The sequence below is a fragment of the Anopheles stephensi genome, chromosome 2, assembly GCF_013141755.1.
Source record: "Anopheles stephensi strain Indian chromosome 2, UCI_ANSTEP_V1.0, whole genome shotgun sequence".
NCBI lineage: Eukaryota > Metazoa > Arthropoda > Insecta > Diptera > Culicidae > Anopheles > Anopheles stephensi.
In genome coordinates, this window is record NC_050202.1 from 42,566,997 (window position 1) to 42,589,348 (window position 22,352).

The 22,352-nt window shown below is 46.7% G+C and overlaps 5 protein-coding genes across 13 annotated transcripts; 4 read left to right on the top strand and 1 right to left on the bottom strand.

Annotated features, from left to right (window-relative positions):
- Positions 1-217: 217 nt before the first annotated feature.
- LOC118502368 lies at positions 218-8,362 on the top strand. The gene is made up of 7 exons (XM_036034587.1): positions 218-454; positions 1,088-1,554; positions 5,805-5,940; positions 6,043-6,251; positions 6,370-6,393; positions 6,486-7,651; positions 7,727-8,362. Exons 1-7 carry the CDS (start codon positions 218-220, stop codon positions 7,945-7,947), a joined length of 2,460 nt encoding a protein of 819 aa, XP_035890480.1. The 3' UTR covers positions 7,948-8,362.
- Positions 8,363-8,676: 314 nt separating this feature from the next.
- LOC118507476 (protein Peter pan) lies at positions 8,677-10,380 on the top strand. The gene is made up of 2 exons (XM_036045984.1): positions 8,677-9,476; positions 9,541-10,380. The coding sequence occupies exons 1-2, from the start codon at positions 8,770-8,772 to the stop codon at positions 10,331-10,333; spliced, it is 1,500 nt and encodes a 499-aa protein (XP_035901877.1). The 5' UTR covers positions 8,677-8,769; the 3' UTR covers positions 10,334-10,380.
- Positions 10,345-13,332, bottom strand: LOC118507470 (WD repeat-containing protein 36). The gene is made up of 2 exons (XM_036045972.1): positions 12,117-13,332; positions 10,345-12,054 (listed from the first exon to the last, which is right to left on the bottom strand). The coding sequence occupies exons 1-2, from the start codon at positions 13,219-13,221 to the stop codon at positions 10,391-10,393; spliced, it is 2,769 nt and encodes a 922-aa protein (XP_035901865.1). The 5' UTR covers positions 13,222-13,332; the 3' UTR covers positions 10,345-10,390.
- A 283-nt stretch (positions 13,333-13,615) lies between these two features.
- LOC118507474 (nucleoporin Ndc1) lies at positions 13,616-16,090 on the top strand. Of its 3 annotated transcripts, XM_036045981.1 has the most exons (3): positions 13,616-13,753; positions 13,845-15,140; positions 15,171-16,090. In XM_036045981.1, the coding sequence occupies exons 2-3, from the start codon at positions 13,860-13,862 to the stop codon at positions 15,600-15,602; spliced, it is 1,713 nt and encodes a 570-aa protein (XP_035901874.1). In that variant the 5' UTR covers positions 13,616-13,753; positions 13,845-13,859; the 3' UTR covers positions 15,603-16,090. The 3 variants fall into 3 exon arrangements, with proteins under 3 accessions (XP_035901874.1, XP_035901872.1, XP_035901873.1); XM_036045979.1 differs by having other exon boundaries at positions 13,845-16,090; XM_036045980.1 differs by having other exon boundaries at positions 13,851-16,090.
- A 364-nt stretch (positions 16,091-16,454) lies between these two features.
- LOC118507481 (ras-related protein Rab-11A) lies at positions 16,455-21,989 on the top strand. 7 transcript variants are annotated; one of them, XM_036045989.1, is made up of 5 exons: positions 16,455-16,588; positions 18,167-18,374; positions 19,459-19,580; positions 19,663-20,011; positions 20,069-21,989. In XM_036045989.1, the coding sequence occupies exons 2-5, from the start codon at positions 18,335-18,337 to the stop codon at positions 20,203-20,205; spliced, it is 648 nt and encodes a 215-aa protein (XP_035901882.1). In that variant the 5' UTR covers positions 16,455-16,588; positions 18,167-18,334; the 3' UTR covers positions 20,206-21,989. The 7 variants fall into 7 exon arrangements, with proteins under 7 accessions (XP_035901882.1, XP_035901883.1, XP_035901885.1 ...); XM_036045990.1 differs by having other exon boundaries at positions 16,513-16,865; XM_036045992.1 differs by having other exon boundaries at positions 16,513-16,720.
- The last annotated feature ends 363 nt before the right edge of the window (positions 21,990-22,352 follow it).

Sequence of the window (22,352 nt, forward strand, 5' to 3'; positions counted from 1 at the left end):
CCCCCCCCCCACCAGTTTGCTAAACCTGGGCCCCAGCGCTTTCCCGGCAGGTCGCCCGGTAATCCGATATTCGGTACGGTGCTTTACAATTTTGCTTCGCAGGGCGGGAAAAATCGTCATGCTCTTGGCGATGATTCCATTTTTCCGGCCACCTTGCTATCCTGCCTGATGCTGTGGGATCCCGCGGCTGGGAGCTGGGTGCTCTGCACGAGCTCAAATGATAACATTATCTACACTGCTACCGACTGCGATCGGCATCGGCAGTGCATCCTGTCGTGCCGGCACGGGGCTTTCCGGCTTTGGCAGCCTAATTAGTGACATCGGGTATCAAGCCGCGGCACGCCGGCATCAACTCTCGGCCCGTATCGGTTCCATCGATGACGGCGACGAGGACGACCACGACGATGACGACGATGACGACGACGGCGAGAGCAAAGCTCCTGATGGCACGAGTGTGTATAAAAGTACGATGTCGTGTCCTGCAGTGATGTAGTTTCCATTCGTACGTCGTATAGTGCAGGCCGCTTCGGATTCGGCAGCAGCATCCCGTGCCGACCGGCACTCGGAATTGATTATTTTCCGCCGGTTAATCTCGCACGCTGTGTGTGTGTCCGTGTGTGTGTGTGGGGAGCTGAATCGTTTCTCTCAGTGCATTTGTGTGAGTGGGAAATGGGAAGCGGCTGGCAAGGACATGCCAGGCAGTTTGTTTGTGACTGATCTTTTATACATGTGTTCGCTTGTGTTTGTGTGTGTGTGCGCGCCAGTGCTCAGCGGCTCTCTATTTGTCTCTATTATTCTTCTCCGGTTCCGGTGTGTGGATTTCGTTTGCCCACGTGCATCGAGCATCGCTGTTCGCAATAAATTATCGATGCTAACAATCAAACAGAGAGCAAACACTGCTTGTCCATTGTTTTGAGAAGCCAAGGAGATACTACAAAAAAAAACAACACAGCACTCAAATACAAACACACACACGCAACACAGGAAATCTAATATTGTTCCAGCGAAGGTAAAGCAAACGAGCGCCAAAGAACGCTCCGGCTGGTTGTGCCATTTCCCACCCCACGGAAACCCGGTCGCCGGTTAGGCTAGGCGAGATTTTGAATGCACGTCACACCGTGCCACACTGTTGGAGTGCAAAATCGATTGGTCCAGAATCATCATCGAGCGATTGAAGGATTACAATCATCATATAGCGACACCATTCGCATACCGTCGCCGTACGAAGCTGGAGCGAACACAGGTGACCGTGCATCCACCACCGGACGATCCCGTCCTCACCGAGAAACCGCTGACCGTTGGCCCGCTCTACCCAGGCGGGGGCAGTGCAGCACCTAAAACGAGAGGGTCTCGATGTCCCTTCGAGCTGGACCGTCTTGTGGCCGGTGGCGGTGGCGGAGGTCCCGGCGAGCTGTCCCGAGTGCGGGACTTGTCGCTGAAATCTTCACCCTCGGTCGCCACGTCCACCTCGAGACAGTCGACGTCCTGCTCGGATGTGGCGCTCGAGCGGGAGGTGACGATGTACGGGTGCTTCAAATTCAATCCCAGTTCAAGGTGAGCAAGCCAGCATATTAAAATTGGCAAACGTGCTGCCACGCGTAAAATTTCGGTTAATGCGTGACCGCCGACAGTAGCCGCGCGGGTCTGTGTGTTGTTTGATGATGTTCGGTGCGATTTTCCCGCGTTTTTTATTATTTCAACTGGGTTTGCATATTTCACGTACCCGGCCCGTAGCTCCATATCTAATTATGAGTTCGAATTGGCATTTGCATCGAGCACGGCACAGCGTGGAAAATTTGTGAACGAATCACATGGCACGGTTACGAATCGATTTTGTTACGTCCGGGATAAGTGAGGTTATTTTCGTGGATAGGAGCTCCCTGTGTATAGATCATGTTTTGATTTTTTTTTGTCATACAAATTAGTGAATTACGTAAAATTAGTTTTAAAAAAATTGTGACTAGCGTGAAGCTAACGTATGCATTAAAAATAGACTGATTTTAATGATTTTTTATTTGACGGTCTTGATGTTTAGCGATCGATCTAAATTATTGATACCCTTTTGAAACATGTGTGTTGCGTGCCGGCCAAATATGAAAGCGTCATCGATTAATTTGGAGTAGCTATGACCAAAACATTCTACGACATGCAATGTAAGATTTGGTTTCATTGTGAGTTTTAACCCTATGAGGCGAATAAGCTTGAGCTATCCTAACGAGCAAATAAAACTGATTCCAGGTGTACAGCATTATCCAAAGAATAAAGCTCCTAATCAGGGACTAATTCTGGCTATTCAATAGTGCTGTAGGACGGTCTTAATGCAGCCAAAATTTAAGACAAAACCAAGACTTTATTTCCTGGTGGGTTTATACATTGTGATCCTAGAGTCAAGGTAACTGCCCAAACGGCGAAGGACATTGAGTTGATGGTCACTGTTAAGCAAAATACTAACCACACGTATTTCAGCTCTCCCATACAAAGTATTGCGCTTTTAAAAGACCTGAGTATTTGGCTGAATGAGTCATTATCATTTCAAGAGCCAATCCGTTATCCCGGCCGTTCTGGCGGACGCATCAACGCCATCACTCCATCTGTCCGTGTGGACGGCCTAAAAGGACTTTACGGGCTGGGTCGTCCGGTGTCATTGTCATGACGTGACCAGCCCACCGGAGCCTGGCGAGTCTAATGCGCTGCGCGGTGGTGAGATCATCGTACAGCTCGTAGAGCTCGTCATTGTAGCGGCTCCTCCATTGTCCTTCCACACAACGGGGCCAAAAATCCTTCTGAGCATCTTCCTCTTGAACGCGGCTAAGAGGGCTTCGTCAGTTTTGGACAGAGTCCATGTCTCAGAGGCATATGTGAGTACGGGTACTATAAATGTTCTGTACAGTCCCAGCTTCGTCCGTCGCGACAGGTGTTTAGAGTGGAAAAGTTTCCTCAGGCTGTAGTATGACCGGTTGGCATCCAGCACCCTTGCGCGTAACTCCACATCAATGTTGTTGTCGGTGCTGACTTTTGACCCCATTTAGGTGAAGTTTCGGACGGCTTCGAAGGTGCGGTCACCTATCTGTACGGGTATCGCATAATTGTCTCTTCTTTCTGTAGTCGATAGGTTACTTGAGGCAGGGTGACTAGCCCTGCGCTCAAGTCGCCAAGTACCTCTGGAGGGCCTCGTGGCACTTCGGTTTAGCGTCTGGATCCCCCCCCCTCGACGTACAGGCAGTCCAGTTGCCTGGTCTGCCCACCCCCCTCCTGTTTAGCCTTGCTCCACCATCCGCCCAAGGGGTAGGGATAGGCCCGTGTATCCATGCTTGGATATGTGGTGTGGAAAGTAACCACTCTATAGGACGAGGACGTGACGGAATAGGAGTTGGGTAGGCGAGCCTGTGTAACCCCGAAAGGAGTCTCAGATCCTACCCCATTAACAGAGCAATGTCAAGAGCTACCGGAGGTTTATGATGGCTAGAACGCGAAAAGTTCTAGGCCTTATGTGCCGAATCCCACCTTACAAAGAATTATAAGTATCGAGAACAAGTTTAGTTAGGACTCTGATAGTGTCCAACGATATTGACGTTCCATCCTTACGTGAAATGCGCTATTGACGCTCCATAAAAAATGCGAAGGATTATTTAGTAACTATGTTGATTTTTCGACTTCAATATCTCGACATCCACTTCACGATCCCGACTAATTATCATCTCCCAGGAATTAGCTGTGTTCATCTTCCCCATTCGTAATTGGATTGTTCAAGCTGAAGTTACTTTGAACAGGTTTTTCTACATTTTTTTAAATAAACAATACACAAAACAAGCTGTTCATTTTTTCACGAATTTGTCTAGGCGATCAATCACTCGGAATGATCAGGTGTCGGTACTGGTTAAAATTATCTTTCCCACGAGGTAGCAAGTCATCGATTGAAGCGACTCTCAACTGATCATCGATACGGTCAAAAGATAGTCTTTGTGCAATATTCAATCCGAGGGGTTTTATCCAAACATTACGTCGCCTAGACCAAATAGCGATTGATCATCAGAATGTGTTGAAAAATTGTAAACACTTTACTAAAGGGCCGTCCGAGAAAGAGTAACTCTAATCTTGTAGAATCTACGAAACTGATTCTTATATTGTGCTGATTTGCTTGAAAGCTGTTTCTCTGCCTTTATTCCTGTAGTTTACACCTCATTTTAAATTATCCTGAATTCCTTTTACCTGATTGGTGCTCCCACAAATATCTCGCTATTTGTATATTAAAATAGTAAGTGGTCATTTTTCCCGATCGCGTTTTCGGACCACCGAAGACCCTCCCACCTATCTGTAATTATGGTACTTCTCTTCCATATCTCTTTGCTGGTTATCTAATCTCATCTTTTATTTTGTTTGTGCTTGTATGTGTTGTTTGAATGGGAATTGGGACTAGCAGCAGAGGTTTCTGTTGGCGTGATGTTTAATACGAGACCGCTATAGGAGGTCCCTAATTCGAAATCTCTTTTACGAGATGGCCGACGGGGAATTAGGCGACCGACTAATCTCACCATAAGATTCGCTACTGAGTCTAACCTTTTACTCAGGGTAGAATCCGTGAAAAGTTTTAAATTAGTCGAAGCACATATTGTTGAGCCCAGGAGATACACAATTGTAATGTAATACATTACAATAAAATAATTGGCGAACAAAGTGGTGAGCAGATTGAGAAGCTGCCTTGGGTCCCTTTAGCCATAATAGTGTGAGTAGACCTCTTATAAAAGGTAAACTGTATAGAGTTCTAGTAGCCTCAAACCAGGGACCTCGGTAAAGGGCCTCCTAGATAGCGGTTCCTGTCTTCACTCGGCAAGACCGTGGTTTCAAATCCCATCCAGTTCGCTTCCCCGAACGCAGTGCTGACTATGTTGCTACGGGAAAAATCAAGTCACAGAAAGCCAATATTGACAGGCAGAACCCTTTTGAGGTTGTAGTACTAAGGAAAAAAAAGTAAAGATCCTCGTATGAAAGGCCTCGTTGAAAGTTATCCATCAGTCCCACGTCTTAAAAGCCAGGGCTTGAGTGCTCCTTTGGGGCCCTATATCTATGACAATTATCATCGTCAAATAATCGTCGCCAAGGCTAGTGAAGTCCCAACCCGTCCGTTTGAAAAGGCATGTCGGGTGATTTCAAACATCCGATGGCGTTAAAATATATATTGTGCCAATTGGCCTGCCCAATTTTGGAATATAAATCTTTAGAGAAGAAGAAAAAGAGAGGAAGAACTCCACTCCATAAGAGCAAAAGAGCAGAAATCCTTGCTGATCCTTTACCCAATTGTTCTGCATCAGCGCTCTTTTCTTTAACACTCCAGATCTTCTTACCACAATCTATCTCAACATCCTCAACATCACTTCCAGTTCAGTTACAACGACTAGTTTGTGAGGGTGATACGATCTTTCAGCTCTCCCATTCTACCTTGGCGTCTCGTCGCCAGAGTGTTTGTATGGTGCTGTATGTATAGATACAGGTCTGTATCTGCAGTACAATTTTTCAATTGTCTTAGAACATCAGTCTACTTTTAACGCATACCTCACTTGAAATAAATGCATTAGGAAATAGATTTACAGATTAACATTCAAATAGATTAACAGTGAAAGCTCCTATCAACCCACTTTAAAAAAATGCCTCCCTTTGTGTTTTTGTTTTAACAGAAAGCCTCTTCCATCCATATCATTCCTACATACAAATTTGGACCAAAAATGGCCTTAACAGTCGAAACAGAAATGTGAAAAATAACTCATACTTTGTACCGTTTTTCCCATCATGCACCGCTCCACCGGCAGGAACGCACGGAAGCTGTTCATGACACACATGCTGATTGTGCTGCTCATACCGATAGCATCGGTCGTAATGCAAAACATGATACTGCTTCAGCAACACGTGAAATCCTACAGCGAAACCGTTCTGTCCAACGAGGAAGTATGTGTGTGTGTGTGTGTTTAATCTGCCAAAACCCTTGTTACGCCATGCCACCACTTAACCTCGGTGCTCGAAAACTTTCGTTTCGTAACCAAATTTCAGATGGGACTAACGATTAACATAACGCGCCTGCTGAACGTTATCCAGCACGAGCGCATGAGTCTCGTGTTTTACATGCTGACGGGCCAGAATCGATCGCAGGTGGACCGCTCCATCGAAAACACCAACGATGCCCTCGGCCATCTTCGCGAGGATCTTAATTATCTGCTGCCGGCGGGCATCGCCAATCAAACGCTGATTGCGGAAATGAGGTGAATATGTAGGCGCCGCGCTTGCAGCCCGATCTCCGGATGCAGTTCGCCAGCAAACAAACAAAAAAGCAGCAAACAAAACCGTGTTACTAAAATTGTGTTTCGAAAAATTTTCAAGCAAAGCTAGGAATGTTATGCTTGGGTAATTTTTTGTGCATGATTTCGCGGTGCTTGGTAGAGCCCGTACCGCCCGTTTGATGTTACTGTCTGTGATGCCTTCTGTCTGCTTTGTAGGGTCATTGATCCGGAGAACGAGACGTTTACCGGGCTGGACTATTTCGAGCCGTATAATGCGCTCAACCAGTACGTCATTAGTCAGATCGTACGAAGCACCGGCACGTCCATCAGCTCCACCGTCTGGCGTCAGTTCGTGGTGTACAAAAATCTGATCGAAGCCATCGAAAGCATCAACATTGCGGCGATCCTTGTGCTGCAGTTCATGCGCAACGGATATCTGGGCCTGACCGATTACGCACAATTCATACGGCGCGATGCGGCCGCCCTGGACTACATCGCCTCGGCACAGAACTTTATGACGTCGCTCAACATCATTTCGGGCGCCGAGTTTCAGGTGATGCACTATTGGCGCAACCAGGTGCTGATCAACATGTCGGCCGCGTATCGTAAGGACGCGCTGATGGAGTACTACTGGTCGGTGACGACCATCCTGAAGAATCTGCAGATGGTGCAGGATCAGATACAGACCGATGTGAAGGAAACGATACTGGAGGAAATCGACAGCGCTAGGAGGCATCAATCGATCTCAATCGCGCTGGTTGTGGTGATCTTTATCATAAGCCCTATATTGGTGCTGATGATACGCGTCGCTACCAGTACGATACAAAACTACTCCACCAAACTGATGGTTCGCACGATGGAGCTGCGCATGGAGAAGGGCAAATCGGACCGGCTGCTCTATCAGATGCTACCACCGGCAGTAGTCAAGCAGCTGAAGCAACAGCGCCAAGTACCGGCGGAAACGTTCGATGCTGTGACCATATTTTTCAGCGACATCGTCGGATTTACCGACATTTCGGCCAGCAGCAGTGCGATGGAGGTGGTCATCATGCTGAACACGCTGTATCGTCTGTTCGATTCGATCATACTGAAGTACGACGTGTACAAGGTGGAAACGATCGGTGACGCGTACATGGTCGTGTCTGGGTTGCCGCAGCGCAACGGAGACCGACACGCGGGAGAAATAGCGATGATGTCGCTGGATTTGGTGTGCGGCATTTCAGGATTTACCATACCGCATATGAACAACAGGACGCTGGAGATTCGCGTCGGCATCAACACGGGTCCGTGTGTGGCCGGGGTCGTCGGTACCACCATGCCGAGGTACTGTCTGTTTGGAGATACCATAAACACGGCTTCTCGCATGGAATCGACCGGGGAGCGTAAGTAGCATATGTTTGTGCCAGATTCAGTTCACAAACAGCTTCACAACTCACATTTGCTTTTCTTTCCTACAGCTATGAAAATTCATATCTCGGAAAGCACCAAGGAGGTTCTGGATAAACTGGGTGGGTTTAAAATCAAACTGCGTGGAACGGTCGATGTGAAGGGTAAGGGAACGATGCAGACGTTCTGGTTGACGGGGCACGCGCTGTATGAGCATCTCACGCCGGATATGCTTATACCGATGTACAAGCAAAACGTAGTCACAGAACCTGATTTCCTTCAAATAATCTAGAGATTAGACGCCGATCGAGGCACACACCAAAAAGCAATCCTAGAATCACACAAAAGGAGCGGTTAGTATGATAGTATAAAAAATAGTTTCATTAGTGTAAAATCTAGTCAATCAACGAATTGTAGAATGTTGTAAGGAGTTGGAGTGTACATCCTTTTCAGCCGTAAGCTGTTTTTTCCCAAGAAGCTTTAAGTGTAGGTGATGAAAGAGAACATAAACTGTAGAAAAAGTGTGAAACAACTTCAGTTTTCTGATATAAAGTGTTAAATTTTAAATATGTTTGCTCTTACCACCGTTTTATTCCAATAGAAATTGTGTAGACTGCAATGGTAGACACAAGAAGTTGAATGTTGATGAACAATACTGATTTATCGTGTGCAAATAAAGTGCAATAATTTTGAAATAGAATAACTAAACGTGGAGATCAGGTAAAGCTTGTGCAAATGAGTCGAAGCATGTTTTGGAAAGAAATTAGTCAATTCAAACCACCATTTTAGCGATGACAACAACCGAAAAGAATTCTAAAAACCAAACAGCCACTAAATTCGAAAAAATAACGTGGGCCATTCTGCGATTGTGGCAGTGTTTAACGTATTCCATAACCGTTTAATAAAATAATTTAAGTTGAACTTTTCAAATGCTTAGAATTCTGAAAAAAAATTTATGCGTCATTTTAATGCGTCATTCAAACGTCACTTTGCGTGTCCTTGCGACCGTCCCTAGTGCGTTGTCAAAATCCCCCATCCAAAACATTTCGCACGTGTCTAGCCGGCAGCATCGTGCCGTCGTCCCGGATTGTTTAATTTGTTTAAAAGCAGCACTATGAAAAAGAAAAACCGCACGCCACAGTATAAAAAGAGCCGGCCGAAGGTAGAAGCACCGGTTGACGAGGAACCGGCCGCACTTAAGAATGCTCCCCACACGTTCGTCATCCGGCGCGGCGAGCGTTGTTCATCCGTTTCGCGATTGTCTCGCGATTTCCGTCGCATGATGGAACCGTTCACGGCATCGAATCTACGCGAGCGACGCATCAACAAGGTGAAAGATTTTGTGCATCTTTCCGGATTCTTTCACGTGTCGCACATGTGCTTGTTTTCGCTGTCCTCACAAACGCTGTCGCTTAAGGTAATACGCATGCCGAAGGGCCCGACACTCACATTCAAGGTGCACCAGTACACGCTGGCAAAGGATGTGATTAGCAGTACGCGCAAGCAGTACGTGGACGAGGAATGCTTTCAAGCGGCCCCGCTGGTCATACTGAACAGCTTCAGCGGAGAGGGAAAACATTTGAAGCTGATGGCCAGCACGTTTCAGAACATGTTTCCGCCAATCAATCTTTCCAAGATTAAGCTTTCGTCGCTGAAACGGTGCGTGCTGCTGTCGTACAATCCGGTGAGCAAATTGATCGATCTACGGCACTACTCGATCACGGTAGTGCCAGTCAATTTGAATCGAGGTGTGAAGAAGCTCGTTACGCGCAACATACCCAACCTGGGACGATTCGAGGATATTGCGGATTTCGTGGAAAAGTAAGTGCATACCTTTTTACCTTGCAACAGAACAGCCAATTAACGATAATCCTTCCCTTTACAGAGGACACCTTCTTTCCGAGTCGGAAGTCGACGATGAAGATGCACACGTTGTGCTGGCACAAAACCTCAAGTGTGGCAATTTGGCCGAAAATAAATCGTCGCTCCGTCTGCACGAGATTGGACCGCGCATCACGATGCGGCTGATGAAGATAGAGGATGAGCTGATGACGGGCGAAGTACTCTACCACGATTACATCGAAAAGGATGTGCTCGAGGTGGAAGCGATCCGGAAGAAGCGAGCCCAGCAGCGCCGGCTCAAGGAGCAGCGCAAGCTGAAGCAGGAGGAGAATTTGAAAAAGAAGGACAAGGACAAGGAAGATCACCGTGCCAAGACTTCGGCGAAGCAAGCGAAGGCTGGTGAGATTACGGAGCAGGACAAATTGTTGCTGAAGGATGCCGAGGAAGCCGTGGGCGAATTGTCCGATGAGGATGATCGTGAGTACTACCGTAAGGAAATCGGTGACAATCCGGACGAGGAGCTGTTCGAATCGGCCGGTGGCGCAAATCGGAAGCGACCGTTCATTCCGAGAGGTGCGAACTATTCGCTGAAGCCGAAAAAGCCGCGTCTGGACAAACGCAAGCAGTACGAGGACGATGATCGGGATGCGAGACAGGACCGCAAGCGTAGAAACAACGACGGAGGAAAGGACACGAAAGGCAAAGGCAAATTCGGTAGAAAAGGGATGAAGCAGGACGATTTTAGGGGAAAATCGAAGTATAACGGTGGTGGTGGCAAGAAACAGAAGGGCGGCACGAAGAAGGGCGGTGGCAAAAAATCTTCCAAACGAAAGTAAATATAAATAAATCAATGTTACCTGTTTCCTCTACAGGTAGGCCGTAAGTTTTATTGTCTAACTGCTGAAGTTTCGCAAATTGCTAACAACACCCAATCCGTACAGCAATTTATCCTCCAGCACCGACCAGCCCGTTTTCTGAGCTTCCTCGACATCCGGTAAAAGCTCACTTAGCTGCTTGTTCTCCACGATCGTCCGGCCGTGAAGCTTCAGGAACAGGCTCAGGTAGCTTTGCGCCAGCTCAAACTCCTTTCGCTGTTCGAACATATGGATAATCATGCGCAGAAACATTCCCATCACCGGCAGGCTTCCACTGCCACTGTTAAACGGCGTTAAATTTCGAACTTCGTACTCAATCATCGACGGACCGAGCTTCTTCAGATAGTCAATCGGCTTATCGAACTGTTCCGTTACGATCGCCTCATTCAACAGCTTTCCGAAAGGAGTTAAATGATCTACCTGCTTCAGATCGATAATGCGCGATCCTTCGTCGATCGGTTTGTTGTCCGTCGTTTTGTCACCCGTCGCAGCATTTAAATCGAACTCAAAGTCAAGCCCAGCCACGGTCGGTAGGAAGAATGGGACCGATTTTGGCTTTTTCAGAGCTTGCCGGGGTCGATTCCGTTTTTTGATAATGTCTAAGTTTAGCAAATTTTGCCAACGAGAAGTAGCCACCGAGGACATCGTGATCAGCTCACTCGACAATTGGGGCGGTGAGTTGTACTCGAGGTTGATTTCGTCGAACGCATCCTCCAGCTCATCCAGTTCCATCCGCTTTGCGCTATCGAGTGGGAATCCGGTACCATCCGGCTGCTCATCACACTTCGCAGTGGGTAAATCAAGTAGAGGCGCCTCCGATTCTGGCTTCAGTCCACGCAGCTGAACGTTCGTGAAGAGGCTCTTGTTCGCCCACAGATTTATGCCCCGATAGTCAACGTGTGCCGTTGCCAGAAAATCCCCGGTCGGGGACATTGTGAGGGAGGTGCACATGTGCGACACGCGGAAGTGATCGATCAGATAGGACGACGGTATGTCCCATACCTTCACGGTACAATCCTGCGCGGTCGTAATGAGCCATCGGCTGTCGGGTGAGAAACAAGCGTCCACCAGCGTTCCTCGGTGTCCCTCGAAGCGACGCACAATGACACGCGTATCCAAGTCCACCAGCACTACGGTGAAATCATCCAGCGCGGCACAAATGATGGCGCTTTCACGGTGCGTGCGCATCAGCGTTATTGGTTCGTGCAAATCGAGCGTATCGATCGGCGCTTTAACAACGGTCGATTGTGGCTGCTTAAAGCTCCAAAACTTGAGCAACCCATCCGCTGCACCAGTCACTATCAGCTGGTTCAGGTTGTCACTCGATAGGCCACGGACGTAGTCCTTGTGGGCGGACGGCGAACCGTAGCTAGCACGATGGATGCCGCTCTGTATGTTGAAACGCTCGACATGCCCGCTAGAATAGCCGATGGTGACGAAATTGCCACAGTGGCTCAAGCACAGACAGGTGGCCATTACGGTGAAATCCTTGCGGTGCTGTTTGTTTTGAAACGCGTCCGGAACGAGATGAAGATCACCCATGCGCCGCTTATCGTACGACCATGTAGTCACCTGCACCAATCCCTGATGCAGCGCAGCGATACTGTCCCACTCTTTGTCACGCGTTACCTCCGTCGTGAAGTACCCGATGGGTGGCATACGGAACGGATCTTCCGATTTTTCTACAACAAAAAAATTCCTTTTTTTATGAGTTTTCCCAAAAACTGAAGACGAAAGTACTCACTCTTTTGTTTCTTGGAAGCCTTCCGGTTGTAGCTAGCCTTTCCCAGGCTACAGTTCAGCGTTTCGGCCACAGTGCTGAAGATACGCAGAGAAGAATCCTCCCCGGACGACACTATATTACGGCCGGATGCACCATGATAGCGGATGCACGTCGGCGGTGCTGAATGTCCCTCGCGGAACCGCAACAAACGTGCCCCACCATCGGTCAAATCGAAAATCCACATCTTCAGCGAATTGTCCGGCGAGCTGGTAACCAGCAGTGGTTCGTTGGGCAAAAAGTGAAGCCCCGTAACGGAATCGTCGTGTGCCATAAGCGTCGACACGATCGTCCTTTCTTCCAGATCCCAAAACACCACCTGCCCGTTCGAACTGCCGGTGGCCATTATGGAAGTACCATCCGTCCGAAAGCTGATGGCCGTCACCGGACCCCAATCCTGCTGGACCTCAACTACCACCTCTTCGTACTGGATGTTTAGCAGCACAATCTTTCCGCTGTGCAGTCCGACGGCAATAACGTCGATAGCGGGCGCCTGCTCTAGTTGCAACACTTTGCTATCGAAGCTGGCAAAATTGTGCACCAACTTGCATGACTTCAAATTCCACAGCTGCAGTCCGCCCTGCGCGCTGCCAAGCAGAATTTTGTTCTTGTACGATGCCGGATGCACGATGGCCGATATTTCAAACTTGTCGTTTGCGAATGGAATCTCCAGGTACAGTTCCTGCGTTGCCACGATCCATATCTTCAGCAGGCTGCTCGCATCAATCGAAATGAGATGCTTGGCAAACGGTAACAGCAGGTGTACGGGTTGCTCGTGTCCTCGGTAGGTTTTGCGCAGTTCCACGCTCGATCGCCAGCCATAAATCTGGTTACCGGAGGCAACATAGGTCAAGAATCCGTCGGCTGCAATCGCGGTGATATCCGCAGGATGGATTCGACCGGTGCGAATGAGCCGGAAACTGTTGCACCCGTACACGTGAAACGAACGTCCAACGCAGGTGATCACGACATTCTCGCGCCTCTGATCAATGTAGCGAACGTTGGCCGGAATATGATTGCTAACGTAGCCCAGGGCTCGATTCGGTTGAAATAGGTGGCTGCTGTTCATGGTTTATGGTTTTCTTCTATTCAAAATAACACACTCACTACGCAAATGCATGCCGCCCGAAACGCCCGAACGACGCAGCACGTGCACGATGAACAAAAACACTGCCAACTGTCAGTTGTCACTTTGATTTCAGCTGCCGAACAAGGTGTATGTATTTCCAAGGCGTATCTATCCATATATCTTGGCTGCCGAATGCCAGACGGTACAGTGGGTCATGTGGAAAATGGGAAAGATTCAAAAATTGCTAGTTTTACTAGTGTAAAATGGATTGTTTTGTGAATGTCTTCTTTCATTTGCTCTATTTTATAATATTTCATCGTTAAAACCCCTCAGTTGTGTAATTTCTTATCGAGAAATGAAATAAATAAATAAATAAGATTTTGAATACCTTGTCAACTCCAATCGTCCTAATGGCCGACCACGATGCAAGCACACTTTCAATCCGCGCGCCCTTTGTTGTTTTCCCGGCTTCAAAAAAGTGGAAGTTCTCGCTGGTATTTTCTCTAATTTACTGTACAATTAGACATAATAGGTAAATTATAAATTTGATCTGCTGTTACCGACTGCACTAGTACACAAAGTACAATATTAGTTACACTGTGTTTCCTACTCATCCGTGCCAGCAACAGACGCCGGCGATGGATCCGGTCGGTGCGAAGGATTTGGCGTTCCGTAAAATCTGCACAGAGCGGTTTATCCTGTCGATATGCTACAGCCTGCTGCAACAGTATCTGCTAGTGACAATCTTTTTGCTGTTCATCAACTTCAGCATCCTGCACCCGATAAACTGGATCGTCGGAACGGTGCGGCTGCTAGTGTCGTTCTACCCCTGGATCGCTTCGGTGCCCCTAGCAGTGGGCGTAACTGTGCATGGCGTAGTGTTGGCTAAATCGTGTTTGCTAGAATCACGGTACCATTCGACAAACTTTCTGAAGTTGTACCGAAATCTCATACAACGGTCGGCGCTTTTGCTTACCAACGGAACGATCGGGTGTTTGACTGCTTGGCTGTACACCCGATTCCTGCGTGACGAGTATCGGTTACTGTTCCTGAGCAGCGACCAGGATGAGGTTACGTATCTGAATGAACGTTTCGTGTATCTGCTGCTGAGTGGCGTGTTTGCCGGAAGTTATTACTTTGCCAGGGAGCAATCAAATCCGGGCGCAGTGGATTTCTCCATCATTCTTCTGCCGAAGGTGGCACAGTACTGGAACAATCTTAGCAGTGCATTAACAAAATCGTTGCGAAAATCATTTGTGGGCATGTTTATCTACATGAGCTTCTACTACACCATCTCCTGTCTGCTAAGACACAGGTTGGCTTCCTTTCTGGGGGGAGCAAAACTGCAGGACGACTCAACGCTGTACAGCTTCTGCAACATCGTGATGGATGTTCGACTGTTGGTGTACACCTGCCTATTTTCGGCCCTCATCTTAAGCAACATTAATCTGATGCACGTGCTGTTTCGTATCTTTCTAAACGAACCACAACACTTCAGCCTCGAAACGAGCGTTTTTCATGCAAACGATGAACCTCTGCTGGCGGACGCTTTAGCCTACAAGCAAATCCCGATCGTACAGCAACTGGCAGCCGATGATCTGTTCGTTGTCGCCGAAGCACAGTCCAACGTCCGGCGGAAGCAGCTGTTCGCATTGACCGTACCCGGAGGCCATCCCAACAACTGGCGACGGGTGTACGAAGTGTGCATGAAGTTGATTGGCGATTTTACCCAGGAGCTGGAACACTCGATCGATGGAATCGGACCGAAGCCTGCACCGCCGATGGTGCTGATGGGAGGCGTGCTCCGGCCAACCGCATCGGTAGACAAAGAACTGCTGATGAAGAAACAGTACAACCAAAACTTTGGCATTCGTAGTCTATCCTCACCAACGCTAAATTCTCCTCCGGTCGGCGGAAATGCGGAACAACTTGCCAAATCGCGGGGAAAGGCAGTGGATGGAGGTGTGTCACTTGCCACGGCTTTGAAGCGCATACCGGGATACGATTACCTGTTCGTGGAATCAAAATCATCCAAAAGCTACTATCTGCTCTCGGTGCAATCGCAGCTGATCGTGAAGGTAACCCAAAGCTTGGTTGCCATCGCCAGTCGTTCGCTGGCCGAGGACACGTACGGTGTTTTGCAAAACGACCTGTCATGCATCGTGCATACGCTGCTAGAGCTAAAACGGGTGGTCGATAAAATCGGTTCCATCAATTTGGATGTGAAGCGAGTCGACCGTAATTATATCGCGTTGAAAGGTGCTGTGAAGAGGAGCCTTTACAGATTCACCAACGCTTTCGGGCCGTACATTAAGCATCTTGTAATTGAACCGGAAGATTTAAAGGCGCTCCAGGGTTTCGTAAACTTCCGTGAAGTTTGAGTGCAATTTGTGCTCTGTAATATCGTGTTCTTGCACTGAATAGAATCCGGTAGATTGCGGAATCATTTGTATGAAAAGCTTCATCCAATTTTCTGTAGTTTGCGTTGAAAAACAAGCGGTGTGAAAAGCTGTACAGGCATGCGATGGTTAATATTTTCACCAAAAGCAGGCAGACCAGTCGTAAAAAGAGTTTAGGTTTAAGCTGCACTTACGAAACATTTGCCGATACAACGTGCTGCTGTTATCATGAAATAATGTTTCGAAGCGAGTTTTTTTTTGTAAAAATGTAAAAACGAATAATTGTAGCTGATCTTGATTTTCCTACGCGTGCGCTAACGGCTACAATGATAAGAAGAAAATAACTATAAATTAAGATAAACTAAAATACGTGATGTGCATTTGTATCGTAAGTACTGTTCGATTGGAATCGGTAATTTCCTTTAGGTCTTAACGCGAGGAAAAATAAATGTTCCACGAAAATAAAGCTATTTCAATGTGCTTCATGTAGATGTTTCGTCCGTTGGGCTATTAAACGGTTATTAATTTAAAATTAGACTTGGGACGAATGCGCTGCTGTCCTACCCCTCATGACAGTACAGTGATGGCAAACTTTTGCTTCTCAAACACTGTCATAGCAACCCAAACGACAGAAAGCTGAGGCCGCCATTGTTTACGGACTAGAAACATATTTGTTTGTTCCTTTAGATGAAAATGGACGATGAATGTGGGGTATTTGGAGCAGAGATTGTTTCTCTTGAATTGTTGACTCCAATTTAAATATTTGCTTAGCAGCTAAACATACAAAGTTTTCCTTTAATCCCAACGGTCTATGGTGATCCTTCTGCCACACGTCAAAGTGTCAAAAGGTGAACGCAGCCCTTGACGCGACCTGCCATTTTCCAAACACACAAAGTCCGGATCGAGAGAGTGCCCAACACTACAAAATTTTGCGGGAGGAGAAAACGATACGTCGTACGCAAAAATCGGTAATATTCAGAGGCAAATTAGCGATAGATTATTGCGTTGAACCCGTATCGGTGGACGTGTCCAAGTGCGAGCAAAACTACGCACAGTACGGCGTAGTGCGTGTTTTAAATCTTGCCCAGTCGTGTGGATCGGTACTGCATATCTTCACATTTCGTTGTTAGGTGGCCTGCTCCTAGGCAGGGGCAGACATTTTGTTTTTTGATGACCGTATTCTTCCCGTCAGTGCCGTGAATGAAGTTCCGTGAAAATTGCTCCCGCAGCACACAAAAGGCAAAGGTTCGCACTATAGAAAACCCCAAATGGAGGAGGCGGATTATTGGCAATCGTTCTTCCAGCAGCAGAAAGCAAATTTACGCCAACAGTTGCGACCGTGCTGGAAATGGGAGGTTGTAGAGAAACAGAAGTCCCCATTATCAGGGGGTTTGATTCGATCTTTGTCCTCCGTTCTGGAGGAAGTTTTATGGCGTCAAAGGGGAAACAGTAAATAAGCTTATTATCAATGGCGGGACAGTGTCCGTCGAGTTCGTTCGTTCGTTTGCGCCGCCAGATAAAATCGTTCGTATGAGTTATTTCTACTCCTCTACTCCGACTACTCTTTTCGGCAGAGACTACTGTGTTGGCTGAGTCGCAAAGACGAAGGCGAAAGTTTGCTGCTGGGTAATACCGGGCAGATAACTCTGCGACCACGTCCGCTGCTGATGCAGTTGTTGCCACGGCCGATTTTTTTTGCGATGCGACTCGAAAAATACTTGAAACTCATTGCCCCCGCGGAGCTGAATAGATGAGAGCGAAACGACGGAACGGAAGAAAATTCGTCTGCGTGGAACCAACCAGTGACGAATCGGTGGTGGCTGATGTTAAAGCAGATATAGCAGATTAAACTCCTCTTTCGTAATTGTTGCTGGAATATGTATGCGCGATAGTGTGCAGAGTTGCATGAAGAGGAGAGATTGCCTTTTTTTTTCTTAAACAAATGTAAAATATCCCTTAAACTGAGTATGACAATTTGTGCAAGTGCCGTTTGTACGAGTTAAAATTGTATCAGAGTGCGTCGACGTTGGTGACAGTGTAGATGTGCGCTTACGTGTGACTTGCACTGGCCGTGCTGAACAAAAAACAGGAGAGCAATACCCAAACTTTCTGGACACTTTTGCGAAACACACCTTCGAACAAAAACAATCGTGCCAGAAGAAAGTGTTTCTTGGTGGATGTGTGTAAAGCAGGACTGGATCCTGTCTGCCTGCCTGCCTGTGTGTGTGTGTAGTGGTGTGTGCACATGTATACAAGGAGATGCAGTTCCGTTCTTCGATCCGTCGTGTCCGCAGGGCTTTGTTATTAACCTTTTTTGTTGCTCCACTCTTTCTCTTCTTCTTTCCGCCTGTTCTTCCATCCCGTTCGAGGTCAACGTTGTGGCTGGCCAACAATATCGTGATTGGGATAAGCTTTTTGTTGCTTTTCGTACGCACTCGTTACACGGCATAAAACGGTGTTAAATTTTCCTCTTTTGTCACGACACGGTCCAACTCCGAATGCTCTAATGTTGATCAACTTATTCTGTATGTACTCCTCGTTGACAGGAAGAAGCAATTAAAGCAATAACCGAGGCAAGCAAGCCGAGAAAAAGCACGGCTTACTAGGGAGCAGCTCTGTGAGAAAGGCAGTGCTTTGCAAGAAAACCATCGAACGCAGAGTGAAGAGGACAAACTAAACTTCCCTAAACCCTCCCCCCCAACAACAGCTGCAGGATGGGCAATCGTGATGACGAATATGATTATTTATTCAAAGGTACGTACAATACAAAATCATTCTGCAAATTAAGCCCAAACAATTAAGCCAAGCTTCTAGTGTGTGTTTACTCGCATCGAACATTAGCAGCAGACATACATATATGTATATATTCCGCGCCCTTTACAAGCGCTTCGTGACCTTATTTTACACACACGGCGCGGTCCATGTGAAATGTTCAACGGAACATCGCGCTTTACGAATCGAAACGCGCCCTGTGAATGCTGAAGACAAAGGCGAGCACTGTATGTGCATCGATTTACAGTGGTAATCTTGAGCTAAACCCCCCCCCCCCAGAAAACGGACAAGGAACGTGGAAGCGCATTCCGATGGCCATGTGGGTCGGAACAGTTTTTTTGTCTTGCTTTTAAACGACCCTTATCATCGGATCTTGTTGAACGGGAATGTCTCAAAAAGTGACATTTGACCAGCCTGTGTGAGCTAATTTCTATCAAGGTCAATAGGGGGCCACGGGCTTGTTTAATTTGGTTAATTCGAGTATCTTCTATGCAGAAAGCTCACGCAGGGCGAGATGGTTCCAGCATTGTATTGTGATGTGTGGTTACCGCCTCACAGGCATTCAGTAAACGTGGATGAATCATGATGATTCACCCTCCTCCTGCTGCTGGTTGTGTGTGGTTCGATAACAGACCAGACCATACCAGCAGTAATGAAAAGTGTGTAACGAGCGGAATTTGAAAGGGGCGTTTACGTGGAATGACGCAAAATGTAAAAAAAAAGTTCACACGCTCCTCAAAATCGAAATTGTCCCCGAGCAAGACAGTGATGAGGCAGAAAATTAAAACATAAACCAACCCTCTGCTGCCCGTCGCTCACGATAAATTCATTGTTGCATGTCACAAAATATGTGTCTTTCACAAATTACATGTATAAATATTGAATTCACAGCAAACGATTTATAAGGTACGTTCAGATAAAATTCGTGAACCAAAAAAAAAATAGAATATCGATTAAAGAAGAAGCACTCTTAAACAAACTTTACGCAAATAAATGCTTTCCAGCGTCGATCAGCTGTTTCCATTCAGGGCATTAAAACGATAACTCTACTGGATTCTTTCTACAGTTGTGCTGATCGGAGACTCGGGTGTCGGAAAAAGTAACCTGTTATCGAGATTTACTAGGAATGAGTTTAATCTGGAATCGAAATCAACCATAGGCGTGGAATTTGCCACCAGAAGTATAGAGGTAAATGAATGTTGCCAAAATGTAAACCAAAGCAAAACGAATATGGTAATATATTTACCTTTTGAATAAATGAATTCCGTAGGTTGATGGTAAAACTATTAAGGCCCAGATATGGGACACTGCTGGGCAGGAGCGCTATCGTGCGATAACGTCCGCGTACTATCGTGGTGCAGTCGGTGCGCTGCTCGTGTACGACATTGCGAAGCATCTGACGTACGAGAATGTGGAACGGTGGCTCCGGGAGCTACGCGACCATGCTGATCAGAATATCGTCATCATGCTCGTCGGCAACAAGAGTGATTTGCGGCATCTCCGTGCCGTGCCCACGGACGAGGCGAAGGGTTTCGCAGAACGCAACGGGCTCAGCTTCATTGAAACGTCCGCATTGGACTCGACCAATGTTGAAACAGCATTCCAAAACATACTCACAGGTAAGGAAGGTGCTTTGGTGGTGCTTGCTTTACTTACCACTGGTTCGTTTTCTGCAGAGATCTACCGAATTGTGTCGCAAAAGCAGATTCGGGATCCGCCAGAAGGCAGTGTGATTAGACCGAACTTGGAAAACATCGACGTGAAGCCGACCAATCCGACGACTGACTCCGTGCGAAAACAATGCTGCCAGTGACCGCCGCAAGCAGAAGAAGAAGCAAAAGAGACGTCGTCCGTTCATGATGCTGTTGTGTATTCAGTAATAACATCATCCAGCACTACTATTACTACTACAACTACCGATAGTACTGCAAGCACTACTACTACTGCTACCGCCGCCCACACGGCTACTGCATCTAATATTACAGAACAAGCTAAAATTAAATACAATATTGCTCCAAATGAAACTATTACTACTACCACAACTACTACCACCACCACCACCACCACGGCCATCATTAGCAGCGCCGCTACAAAGCGGCCGGTGGCGGCAGCAATGGTCGGTGACACCACCAATGCTCGCAATGACATTATTTCAAACCGTGATTGCTTCATCATGATTGACATTACCAGCACTTCTCGGGGACACGACGAACTGCAAACCCGGGTGGATGGTAATAATAACGCTGGTGGAATGCTTCTGATTTGATGAAGCACCTGTTTTTCTTTTTTGGTCGGCTGTATAAACCCGATGCAACACGTGAAGGCGTGCTTACACCACTAATAGAGCATTTTTATGAAATTGTGCAGCAATAAGGAAGAAAACGTAATTATCATTTTGGTGAGTGTTGTTACGCTTGTTTCTCTTATATTCCATTTGTGGTTTTCGGCAAACAAAACTTGGCGATTCTGTGTACGAAAACAAAGGAACAAAAACCTTAGTGCGCTTTTTATTCCATAGATGCGAACGGCAACAATTGAACTCTGGTTCCGGTAGCGCTAGGCCAAACACACCTACTGTGGACAATTGGTTTACTGTTTACACTTTAAGCGTGTTTTACACTGTTTTCTGAAAGCATGATGGATTGGTGGAACAATGTAAGAGAGCGGTGTGTGTGTTGTAATCAGAACAAACAGAGAATTATGCTAGTGATGATTTTTAATCTCTCTTTTGCAAACCGGGGAGGAGAGAAAGTATGGAAATGAACAAGAAGAATTAACAATAGAAAAAGATGAAGAAAAAAAAGTTTTCCTACAATATTGATCAACTGTATCAAATCTTGTATATCATGTATAAGGGAATCAAATACATGTTTGAATAGAATACCGGGAAAATATAAACACTATATTAACACACTAGAGTGGGCGAATGTCCGCTGTCGTCAGTCAGTCCCTTCGTATCTGCGAGCAACTTCAACAGAGGCAGTAGCACCAGCGGCAGCAGCAGCAGCAGCCAACGGTTGGTGGGAACCCAAGGCATCATCATTTCTCACCATCTTCTTCACGCAAAACGATCGTGTGCGGAGCTAGAAATCGACCTCCTACCTATATATTCATATTAAAAAGCGTGTAGCGATGCGTGTTGTGTCCACGATATTGTTTCGAGCGAGCGTTGTTGTCGATTGGTCAACAACCCCCTACGCTGGTTTGTTACCGATGTTATAAACATTGGGCATTTCATCACTCTCGCGAGGGCTTCGTACACCACCGGGTGCATCGTATATAATGCTTTTCGTATTGTTGTGGTGCATCAACGATCATAATCTATCTCTAGAGGGAAAGGTAGAGAGCAAAACCAACAGTGAGGGAAGTTTCAGATTCAGTCCAAAAATTGGCGGCAAATGTGCGGCGGCAGATAGGCTGTTCCGATGGTAAAATGAACAAGGAGAAAAGGAAGCTTTGTTGTGTGATGGCTTAAAAAATCAAAAAAACAAATAAGTAAAATGAAGTGTTTTAATGTAAGGGGAAATATCACTAGATAATGTTTTGTTTTCATTCAAAGTTCAAAATAAAGAGGATGGAATAACGGATGAAAGTGAAGAACGCATATTGGTGCACTTTTATGTTGATCCTTACTGCGTAACGTTTGCAAAATTGCTTCTCTGATTCGGCGTGTGGTACCGGGGATTTCATTTGGTGCTTGTAGGTTGGAAGTAATTGGTAAGTAAAGCAGAGCCATGGGTTTGTAGAAGTAGAATTTGCAACACGGTTTAATTACACTTGCTGCTACGATAAAGAGGAGAACTGCACAATCGAACGATCAAGTCATGTTCTGTACAAGTGATTGCACCCAGTTCTTGACAAGTTGTAAATCAATAAAGAGAAACCGACCAGAAGAAAACTACTAAAGACAGATAAGGAAGGCTTGATTTGAAATGCACTATCAATTTTAGCTACCACGTG

Bases quoted from the DNA above. Each gene is read 5' to 3' on its own strand.
- LOC118502368 (XM_036034587.1), top strand. From the start codon at position 218: ATGATAACATTATCTACACTGCTACCGACTGCGATCGGCATCGGCAGT. The intron at 6,394-6,485 runs GTAATTTTTTGT...TCTGCTTTGTAG, and splicing joins GCTAGGAATGTTATGCTTGG to GGTCATTGATCCGGAGAACG. The intron at 7,652-7,726 runs GTAAGTAGCATA...TCTTTCCTACAG, and splicing joins CATGGAATCGACCGGGGAGC to CTATGAAAATTCATATCTCG.
- LOC118507476 (XM_036045984.1), top strand. From the start codon at position 8,770: ATGAAAAAGAAAAACCGCACGCCACAGTATAAAAAGAGCCGGCCGAAG. The intron at 9,477-9,540 runs GTAAGTGCATAC...TTCCCTTTACAG, and splicing joins ATTGCGGATTTCGTGGAAAA to AGGACACCTTCTTTCCGAGT.
- LOC118507470 (XM_036045972.1), bottom strand. From the start codon at position 13,221: ATGAACAGCAGCCACCTATTTCAACCGAATCGAGCCCTGGGCTACGTT. The intron at 12,055-12,116 runs GTGAGTACTTTC...TTTTTGTTGTAG, and splicing joins GGCTTCCAAGAAACAAAAGA to AAAAATCGGAAGATCCGTTC.
- LOC118507474 (XM_036045979.1), top strand. From the start codon at position 13,860: ATGGATCCGGTCGGTGCGAAGGATTTGGCGTTCCGTAAAATCTGCACA.
- LOC118507481 (XM_036045989.1), top strand. From the start codon at position 18,335: ATGGGCAATCGTGATGACGAATATGATTATTTATTCAAAG. The intron at 18,375-19,458 runs GTACGTACAATA...TTCTTTCTACAG, and splicing joins ATATGATTATTTATTCAAAG to TTGTGCTGATCGGAGACTCG. The intron at 19,581-19,662 runs GTAAATGAATGT...TGAATTCCGTAG, and splicing joins TTGCCACCAGAAGTATAGAG to GTTGATGGTAAAACTATTAA.